General features: G+C 34.0%; 1 protein-coding gene across 1 annotated transcript; it reads right to left on the reverse strand.

The window, feature by feature from the left end:
* Positions 1-1,226: 1,226 nt before the first annotated feature.
* On the reverse strand, positions 1,227-3,480 carry LOC131601960 (exocyst complex component EXO70H1-like). The gene has a single exon (XM_058873896.1). It carries the CDS (start codon positions 3,277-3,279, stop codon positions 1,414-1,416), a length of 1,866 nt encoding a protein of 621 aa, XP_058729879.1. The 5' UTR covers positions 3,280-3,480; the 3' UTR covers positions 1,227-1,413.
* Between the last annotated feature and the right edge of the window lie 7,324 nt (positions 3,481-10,804).

Consider the following 10,804-nt stretch of genomic DNA (forward strand, 5'->3'; position numbering starts at 1 on the left):
AGATTGGTAATTTTCTACTCTTAAACGGATTATTTTCCCTAGCCACTTTGTGCCTCTTCTCCTCTTTCACGTTCTCTGTTTTCATGTTCTCTCACTTCTCTATCTCCCAATTCTCTTTTCTCTCTTATTTTATTAATTCTTTACTAACTTCTATCACACTAATGGGCTTAACAACACACCCATTAATTTTTATGCTAACACAACATATGTCCAACTAACTATTTACTCAATTATTCAATTATTATTATTCATCCTTATAATCAAATAGCATAAACACTAATGTTTAGCCACACCTTCATGTTTCTACATTTTTAGGCATACACCCCTCCAACAACACAATTTCACAAATAAATCACAATTTCATCAAATAATTCACAAACAATTAATTAAATAATTAAATAAAATAAACGAGCATTACAGTGGCACCTTTGGTTTGCTTTGAAACTATCTCAATCTTCCTAACCAAGTCAAGTTGCAGAGGCAAATATGTGGGAGTTGAGTGGCTTGATGTAGGGGTTTCAGTGATGATCTAATGCATACAGAAACTCCTATGGGATGTGTTGATGATTCTTCAATGGAAGAATCAACAAAAACTTAGGAGAAATGAAGGATTTGAAGAAATGGACTTTGGAATAAAAATGAAGTTTGCAAGGCTTTCTCTCTATGTTGCTGAGCTAAAATCTGGTCCTTTGGCGTTGAGGGATGCTTCTCTATTTATAGGGAAGTTTGAGTAACCTTGAGAGTGATGGAATGAATCATAAGTGAATGTTGTAGTGAATTGGTTTGGTTGGATTTCAAAACTTTGGTTCAAAAATACCATATGTTCCCAATGCATAGCATGGACTTTCTAGGGTGGTTGGAAGCTTTAGAGGTGTTGCTTCTGAGCTTGAAGATGGAGTGTGATCAGAGTTAACAATGCAAGGCTTAATGCATTGACTTTGTGATTAAATTCATCGTCATAATTAATTAAATCCACCATTCATCAAATACTTGAGTACAATAGAAAGATGGTCGAAAGGAGATGACAGTATACTTGGAAGGCAAATAGCATTTTTCTGCTTTAGAACGGTTTGGGTAGTAATTGGCTGAGTCCAAATTATCAAGAAACAAGATTTGATTGATAAACAAAAAATGTAAATTGGTGTTTAAAAGTTATATCTTAATCTATCGACCAATTGATGCAACAAATTGATAAACATGAATGGGACAAATTGATTAACATTAAATAAAAAATAATGGTCCTTGTTTTTGGTAGAAAATGTGACATTAAATAATTAAAAACAACACATAAAAAATTGAACATTTGATACTATACTCTTTTGGTTTTTTTTTATACATTAATTAATAAAAGATATTTCAAGAATAGGTGAGGTAGCTCGCAAATGTCATCATGATCCGACGACAACTCCAACTTCACCGGCGATTAGAGCCACGAGAAGAAGAAGACGTCCTCGAAGAAAAAGACGAAACACTACCCGAATCTCCAACCCCATACAAAATTTTACCCAAACAACTTTCTATATATTCCGGTTCATATCTCACAATCGACTCGAACCCAACCCGGTTCATCTCATAAAATTCACCATACCTCGAAAACAGCATCGAACCAACCGCACCTTTGATTTCATCTCGCAGTTTCGGGTCGGATACAACCCACGAAGACTGTTTCCTACACTCTCCATCAAACGCAGCGTTGAAGTTAACGAAGCTAGCCTTTACTCTCTCCACCGCCATCTCCGGCGTGGGATTCTCCGGCAACGTGGAAAACACTTTATTCCATCCGTAACGTACAAATTTGGACACATACTCTTTAACTTTTAGTTCATGATTCGTTAACCAATCTTCTCCGAGAAGAAACCCTAGGTTTGATCTTCGAACCTTTACGACGACGTATTGCATGTTATTAGCAAGAAAAAGATACGAAAGTGCCACATCCTTGTATAGCTCTGCTTTCACGTCAAGCTTGCAGAGAAGAACAAGTATCAGCCACGCGATTTTCTCTGATATTTCTGAAGATGATTGATTCTCACCGCGCATGGGACTTTGGAAGTAAGACTCCGGCAAGGGAGAATGTGGTAAGTCGGAGACGATATCAGATAACACGCCGCTGTAATCTGCGAGAAAGGTGATGTAATTCATGACATAGCGTGTTATAGGATGGACTCCGCCGCCGGGGAGTTCTTTCCTTGACGACTCTTTCTGAATCGCCGATTCGAAATCCGTTAGCATCGTTCTCACGGCGTCAGCGAGTTTCGCCATGGACGTAACGGCTTGTAGTCGGACGGTTGAGGTTGATTCAAACGAGAAAATCGATTGAATTTGTGGCCAGAGATCGAAGATTGCTTCGTATAAATCAAGAGTTCTGAACATTTTCTCAGACGTTTTCTTGCATTTCGCCACCATCTCCGGGAATGCAAACAAGAACGCTGCACCTTCTTTAGTTATCTCCGCAAAACAAGACTCGGCGATTCTCTTCCCGGAAGAGTTAGCGAAGACATCGTCGCAGAGGATTCTCTCGCCGTGAAAGAGAGTTCCGACGGCTACTTTAACAGCGTTCAACCACGTCTTGATTTTCAGCTCAATAACTTCCCAATCCATTTTCTGAATCTGAGATAAGGTTAACCGGTCAACTCCGAGATGATAAAGCGCTTCATCAACAATAGATTTTCTCATAACTATATAAACCTTGACACACTCTTTTCCGTAGCCAGATGAAATCATGCAATCAGCAATAGCTTTCAAGTCCGCCATAGCGAGCATGGAAACCCTCTCCGTCTCAGAGATAGTATTTCCAGCAACACGAAACTCGTCGTCGGAGACAGAGACAGAGACATCATCGTCGCAATCGGAAAGACTAACACTGCTTCTCCGATCAACCGAGGAACGGTTGGAAACGGTTTCAGGATCTAAACATTCTCTATTTTCTGATAGAATCCGATAAAACTCTTTCTGGAGAGTCTTCATAGCGAGTTGCATTAGAAATTGAGCTTTTACTAGTGTGTTGGAGGTGGAATCACGTGTGACGAGGTACTGCATAGCTGATTGTAGACCCTTGACAGCGTTAAGATACTGTCTCGCTTCATGGCGAGTGCTGGCGCTGAAAAGAGGGGTAAGGATTTGTTTGGATTGAGAATAATCCCATTTGGTTATAAGTGATTCCGCAGTTTCGATGTTTTCATCCATTAAGGAGTCTGAGAAAGTGGGGAGAGGAGAGGGTGGTGAAAACATTGAAGGAGGAGATGGTTTGAAGAATATACTTCTCATTCCTTTTCTAGGCATTTTTGGAAATTCAAAGAAAACTGAACTAGTACTAGGTTGTTGTGGTTGTTGTGGTTGTTTTGATAAGATTTAAGAGAGAAGAGATGTATATATAGAGACGATAATTAAGTTAATTTATGGTGGACTTTTTCTTTGGAAAAGTAATTAATTACGAGCGTGTCACAGTTGGACTGCAATGTTGGGTTAATCAAAAGATACGCGGTAACGGTAAGCACTTCGGGAAGCGTTTTTTGTTTTGTTGTATGTGTTCTACTAATAAGCAAGTTATTAATCAAAAAACATTGCTTTCTTTGAAAGAATTTTTTGAATCATACTGTAACTTACTAGTTGCCAACCGAAGAGAAAGAAGATTGAAATTGACATTTGACAGCCAATTAGTTTGCTGAAATTATGTACTATGGCATATTTCTAGAACTTTCAGACAAAATTAAATTAACCAAAATACTTTACCAAAAAAAAATAATTATCCAAAATATATTAATTTCTTAAGGAAATTTAATAAATATTACTTTCAATAATTAATAATTCAAATTAAATTCTTTTAATAAACAATTATACATTTTAACAATCATTAAATAATTAGACATTCTGTCTCAAATTGTATGATTTTTTGACACTTTTCCTGGGTCTAAAATAAAAAATTATATTATTTAATAAAATTAATTAGGCTAAATTACAGTTTTAGTCACCTGTTTTGCTATTTTCACGATTTTGGTCCCCCAATTTTCTTTTTAAACAGTTTTAGTCCTCCATTCCAATTTTGTTCATAAACAGTGCATGATCCGTACATGAACAGTACATGACCGTACATGAACAGTACATGACCAGTTGGTTCAAAATTGGGATGGTGGACCAAAACTGTTTAAAAAGAAAATAGGGGGACCAAAATCGTGAAAATGTCAAAACAGGGGACCAAAACTGTAATTTAGCCAATTAATTATAATTTGTGTACTAAAACATTTTTTAATAAAATGTAGTAATTAGTAAAAAATTAGTTAAGTTGAAATACAATTAATAAAAGTAAGTGAATATAAATATTAATAAATTTTATATCTATTCTAAATCAACAATTAATTTGAATCCAAAAATATTGCAAAATACTTAGTATGAGAGTATCAAGGACAAAATATAGTTAATGTGGTTGATAAAGAAAAATGATAAATTTTTTATGAAAGTAATTAAAATAATTAAAAATTAGTTAATAGTATTATTTTTATGTTATAATTAATTATTTTTAATTATATTAATTGTATGAGAAATATAAATTAAAATAATTAATTAATAAATAAAGTAATAAATATTATAAGATACAATAGAAAAATAAATATTAATTTTTCATTAATATTATAAAATATAATATAGAATTTAAAACTAATATATTTTATTAAAATAACATAAAATTTAAGATAGAGGAAGTAATTTTTAAATATGCATAATTTTGTGTTTAAATTAATAATATACTTTAAAAATATTTTTTTCAGTTAAATTATTTCTCCTTTTTAAATTTTTTTTATAATTCATAATGCATTTGTCAACATAGTTAATTAGAGCATTTTAAATAGTACAATTTATCTTTGAATATTTTATTCGTCTCATCATGCCAAATTATTTTAAATTAACTCGTTCAAAGGTCTATGTCTCATCATGCCAATTTATCTTTGAAGAATGGGGTAGGAGATGAAGATCGATGTGTGTCTGTGTAAGTGAACTAACCACAAGATGGAGCAAGCATTTGATATTGGTCAAAATAGGCATTCTTTTCTTTTTGGACTTTAGCCACAAGATAAGCAATAAGCAAGCAAGCAAAACAATATGATCAGATGAATCCTTAAGCAAGCATATGAAAGATAAGCATCATATGAAGTTCCAAGATCACAAGTGTATCAGATGAATTCTTAAGTTCAAAGATGAAGTCTTAAGAATTAGATGAACCAAGTAACCAATTCTCAGATGAATCAAGATCCCAGATAATCTTATCATTAATCCAAAGTACCAAAAATGATCAAATGATCATTTATAATAAATTTGAAATAATGAAAGTTAATTCAATCAAAGTATTAATCCAAAGTCCAAATGAACAAGATGAAACACCAATCAACCATATTTGATCAAGGTCAACAAAAGTCAAAACCAATCATCCATTAAAATAAAGAGAAAATGGTTAAAAAGTTTTTTAAAAAGAATTTAAATGGAAAAGAAAAGAGAAAATGCAAAAGATGCATCAAATGATCAAATAAATGACCGAGAAAATTATGGAAAATCAGAAAATAATATGAGAAAAGGTTGGAACCAAAAATACTTACTGATGGAGAAATAAATTGTTGAAAAGAAAATAAGAGAAAAAAAATTAAAAATCATTTTAAAATTATGAAGAAAAAAAATACGTGGTAGAGAATATTTTTAGAAAATTATGGAAAAATGTTGGAGTGAAAAATCATTCAGGAGCTATTTGTTATGAATTTTGAAAGAAAATAGATTTTAAATGAATTAAAATCCAACGGCTAGTTAGGTGTCAGCGCGTTATTGGTTGAAATTCAAACTTTGGTACCAAAGCGCACGAAGAACAACTTCGTCTTCAACTTCTTCCCAAAATTACATATCCTAGAACTTTGAGTTTCAAGCTCAAACACCTCATGCTTAAGCTTCTACTCATGTCATCGTTCTCATCTCTCTGCATCAGAGTCGTTGATTTACTCTGAGCAGAGAGAATTTAGCGAAATACGCAAAAAACCTAGAAGCTTCAAAGTAAAATTAAATGCTTAACATAATGAATAAATAGCAAGTAAGTGAAGGCTTTCCATCAGAAGATCCAGACGAAGAGAATGATAATTTGCTTTTGTTGAAATGGAACTCATATTTACTTGTTCGAAGTGAAGCTTCAAGGTCTAAAAATGGTGAAATGGGAATGATACATGCAAGGTGTTTCCAACTTATGTAATGCTTCAAATAGCTTCAGATGATGCCGATGAAGGTTTCTGTGTGGTGATTTGAAGTTAAAACAAGCATGAAACAAAGAATTAACTTATGGTTTTTGAGAGGGTCGAGTTGTGATGGAGGCAGAGCTTCTATAGTTTTTTGTGCTTAAAAATGATGCTCTATTTATAGGAGAATGAATGAGCTCGTGGTGGGAGTGAAATCAGATCCCAAATGTATGAATTGCTTCTAGAATTTTTTGGTTTTGAAAGTGTGTTAAGCAAGGGTGAAAAGCATGATTTAGGTCCTCAAATGAATCATTTTGTACTCAATGAAATGCGTTTTACCAAGTCAAAGGGAGTTGCACATGTGAGAGTGGTCCCAAGTTGAAATTTCACGCGTTTTGCAAATTATAGGTCATGGGACAAATAGAGTTCATGCACACATGTTCAAGCTGAGGTCAAATTCAATTCCCCTATGCATTTTCTAATTTTCTTTGAGTCAAATGTTCCTTTCATGGAGGAGAATGCAATGCAAAAAGAATGGATTCAAAAGAGTGCTTGAGCTGAAAATGGGAAGTGTGCAAAGTTGGGGTTATGCCGCTGAAACCCAGGTCTGGCATTAGGTCAAACATGTCATGAACTTGGTTTTATGCACAAATTACCTAAAATATAATTCAAAATTTGAGATGTTTAGAGGTTGAATTGATGTTTGACATCTGAATGAAATTTGTAGAGGACATTAAGAGGAACATTTGGCCTCAAGAAGCGCCCATAAAAGTTGAAAATTGAGAAAGTTATGCCCTTTTGACCAAATGGTGTACCATACTTGATTTTAGATCAAACCACCTTATACCAACTTGAGATTTTTGATGTTTTCTTTCATTCTAAGGCTCCATGAACACCAAATGAATACCATATGAATGAGAATTGATTGGCCTTGAATTAATCGTGATGAATGATTGAAAAAATGCATCGAAAAGACATGAAAATAAACCATGAACCAAACTTGAATTACTTGTACAAATAAGTCTCAATCTTGAACTTTTCTTGATCAAATGATGTTGGATGAAGCTTGACATAATAATGGCCTGAGGTTATAGGTCATGCCTTAAGGAAAAATCCATTTGACCAAGAGTTGACCACAACTTTGACTTTGGGGAACCAAACCCCTAATTTGGAAACAATGCTTAATCCTTGGGAAATTTTCCACTACAAACCAAGTTACTTTGAGTTTTGAACATCTTTGATTATGAAATAAGATCTTCTTAAATGTTGGCCTCTCTCTTGCCTATTTGATTATCAACCCTACCTTGCACAATAAGAAAGAAGAAAGCAACAAATATATTTTTGTATTTTGGATAAAGATTAGCAAAATGTTAGATGATAAACATAAGCAAATAAAGATGCAAAAAGAAAGCACACGAGTGTTGTGTGATCTCCCACAAAAGGTAAACCCAATGGTCAAAGGGATACGAGAATGTCATGCTTGTGATTATGGTTGAATGTAAATGAATGATAGGTAGAATCTTAGGGGTAAAAATTACGATATGACAATATGAATATAATAAAACTCATAATTTCTCAAGAATTTCAACACAAGACAAGAATTCATCATATAGACGTAGAGTGTTTCTTTTTGGATATAGTAATCAAAGAAGAAGGGCACATCTAGCAACTACTGAAAAACAATCAAAAAATTTATAGAGACTAAATGCTAAAGGTAGGGAAAACACCTTATGAATAAATCAAGTTTAAGAAGGGGGGTTGAATTATAAACATGATTTGATTCATTAGACTAACAAAGTGTTGGAATCATTTGTTGGTCTTAGTGGTATTAGTCCAAAGAAAAATTTAGAGAGGTGTAAAAATTTATTGATAAAGACGTAATAATAAATGAATATAATAGAGAAAATATGTTTAATTCTCTCTCTTTTTCTTGTGAAATATCTAGAATAATTTATAGATGTGTGTAGAACTATTCGTGAAATCTTATTTATAATTTAATCTAATAAAAACTTGTAACCAAACAAGTAGAAGTAAGTAAACAAATTTATAAAATATCCTCTCAATAAAAGTTATCATTATCTCAAATAATCTCCTTTCAATTTCTCATAAAATCTCAATATTATCTTTTCATTTTTCAAAAGTTTGTGTGTGTATAATTCTCTGTTTTATCCTTTTATTTATCCTCGTTAAGGACTAAATAAAAGCAAGGTGATTTCATAAGAGATGTAGTCATGTCTCTAATCTTTTAAATTGATTTTTATTTGTCCTCATATGATATCTATAATACACTTTCGCAAGCAACGCAACTTAGATGGTGAGTGGTGACCTTTACGCATCTATTAGGTTACCGGTCCAATTTTATTAATCAATTAAACTGTCGCATAAAGTATTCAAACCAATGCATCTTTAGGCATAAGAAGGTTGTTTGTTCTTTCTACAAAAATAGAGGGCAGATCTCGAATCTTGATGGAACAAAAACGATGAAGAAGAACAATTCTCTTTCTTTAGGCGACGCGGTGATAACAAAATCTTCCAGGGACTTTCTTGTTTCCATGTCAGTCCCCATTATTAGGGAAGGAGGCAGTGAGGGTGAGACTTTTCAGAGTCAATCAGATTTGGTGGACATTAACAGGAATAACAAAAGGCTTTAGGGCAATTTGGATTGTGAAGCGGGCTCTAAAATATGGAAAGCTATGGAAGCATTAGGGGTGGTTAATAAGGGTGGTGATAAGGACATTGTAAAGAGGATAGAGATTTTGAAGAAAGAAACAATCTCGAGAAAAGGAAGTAGGAAGGAGAAAAAAATGTTCCATCATGTTTATAGGCTCTTTAAATATTATAGGAGGGGGTAATGTTCTTAAAAGAAGAAGAATTAGTTCTATGATTTTAAAGAACAACGCGGACATTTTCTTGATCCAAGAAACCAAACTTTCAAATTTACAAGAGTTCATGGCTATGAGTTTTTGGAGTAGCAAAGGTATTGGTTTCTTGTTTTCCAATTCGGTGGGAAGATTGGGGGGCCTATTAATTCTTTGGAAGGAGGAGAACAACAATCTTTTTTATTTAGTAAACATTTATTCCTCTTGTGATTTATCAAAGAAAAGATTATTATGGAGTTCATTGTTGGAGTTGAAAGAGAAGCATAAAGACTGAGAATGGATCATGGGCGGAGACTTTAATGCTATTAAGGTTCGAGGAGAGATGAAAGGGAGAGGAACGGCGGGAAATTCTAATGAAATGCAAGAATTCACGACTTTCATTGAAGATAGTATGTTGGTGGATATTCCTTGCAAAGGTAAAAAAATTCACTTGGTATAGCGGAGATGGTAAATCAATGAGTAGAATTGATAGATTTCTTGTATCGGACAAGGTGGTTAGTGATTGGGGCGTAGTGGGTCAATTTGTTGGTGATAGAGATGTCTCCGATCCTTGTCCTATTTGGTTAGAAGTTGATAAAAATAATTGGGGTCCAAAACCGTTCATTTTCAACAACGAATGGTTTTCTTTTGCTTCTTTCTTTCCTTTCATGGATAAGGAGTGGAAAGGCTTTAGGGTGGAAGGAAGAGGGGATTATATTTTGAAAGAGAAGCTTAGTCTCCTTAAAGAAAGACTTAGATGGTGGAACAAGGAAGTTTTTGGAAAAATTGATTTGGAAGTGAAGGAAGGAGCTAGGGATATTAACAAAAGTGATGATAGATTGGAGTTGGAAGCGAAGGATCTTCACATTGATATCCTAAAAGAGAGGAAGGAAGCTACTAACCGATTTTGGTCTAAATTGAGAATTAAAGAGAATATGTTAGTTCAAAAAACTAGAGTTAGGTGGCTAAATGAAGGCGACTCCAACAGTGGTTTTTTTCATAAAGTAATGAAGGAAAGGAGAAGACATAATCACATTGGTCCTATCAATTTTCCGGAGGGAAATGTGGAAACGGTGAAGGATATTAAAGAGGAATTCGTTCGTCACTTTTCAAGTAAATTTAGAATGGCGGACGGAGAAACACCTAGACTTGATGGGATTCTTTTTTATAAGATTAGTGAGGAAGATAGAGGGTGGCTTGAGAGACCTTTTCAAGAGGATGAAGTCAAGGAAACAATATATTGTTGCGGCGTATCCAAGAGTTCGGGACCGGATGGTTTCTCTTTTCTCTTTATCAAGAGATGTTGGTCTTTTTTAAAAGTTGATTTCATGCGTTACTTAGATAACTTTTATGAGGGGGGAGAGTTGTCAAAGGCGGTTACATCTTCTTTTTTGGCCTTGATTCCAAAGTCTTCTAATCCTCTTTCTTTGGATGATTATAGACCCATTTGTTTGGTGGGATGCATGTACAAAGTGATGGCTAAAATCTTGGCGAGAAGATTGAAACAAGTTTTGAACTCTGTTGTTTCTCATTGTCAAAGCGCCTTCGTTCCAGGTAGACAATTGCTAGATAGCGTCCTCGTGGCAAATGAAGTGGTCGATTATGCCAAAAAGGAAGGTACTTCTTGTCTTCTTTTTAAAGTTGATTTTGAAAAGGCTTATGATAAAGTATCGTGGGATTTTCTCCGTTACTTGCTTATTAATTTGGGTTTTGGAGAGAGATGGAGGAAGTGGATGGAATTATTGA

The sequence above is a fragment of the Vicia villosa genome, linkage group LG5, assembly GCF_029867415.1.
Source record: "Vicia villosa cultivar HV-30 ecotype Madison, WI linkage group LG5, Vvil1.0, whole genome shotgun sequence".
NCBI lineage: Eukaryota > Viridiplantae > Streptophyta > Magnoliopsida > Fabales > Fabaceae > Vicia > Vicia villosa.

Excerpts from the sequence above, each read along its gene's own strand:
- LOC131601960 (XM_058873896.1), bottom strand. The coding sequence starts at position 3,279 with ATGCCTAGAAAAGGAATGAGAAGTATATTCTTCAAACCATCTCCTCCT.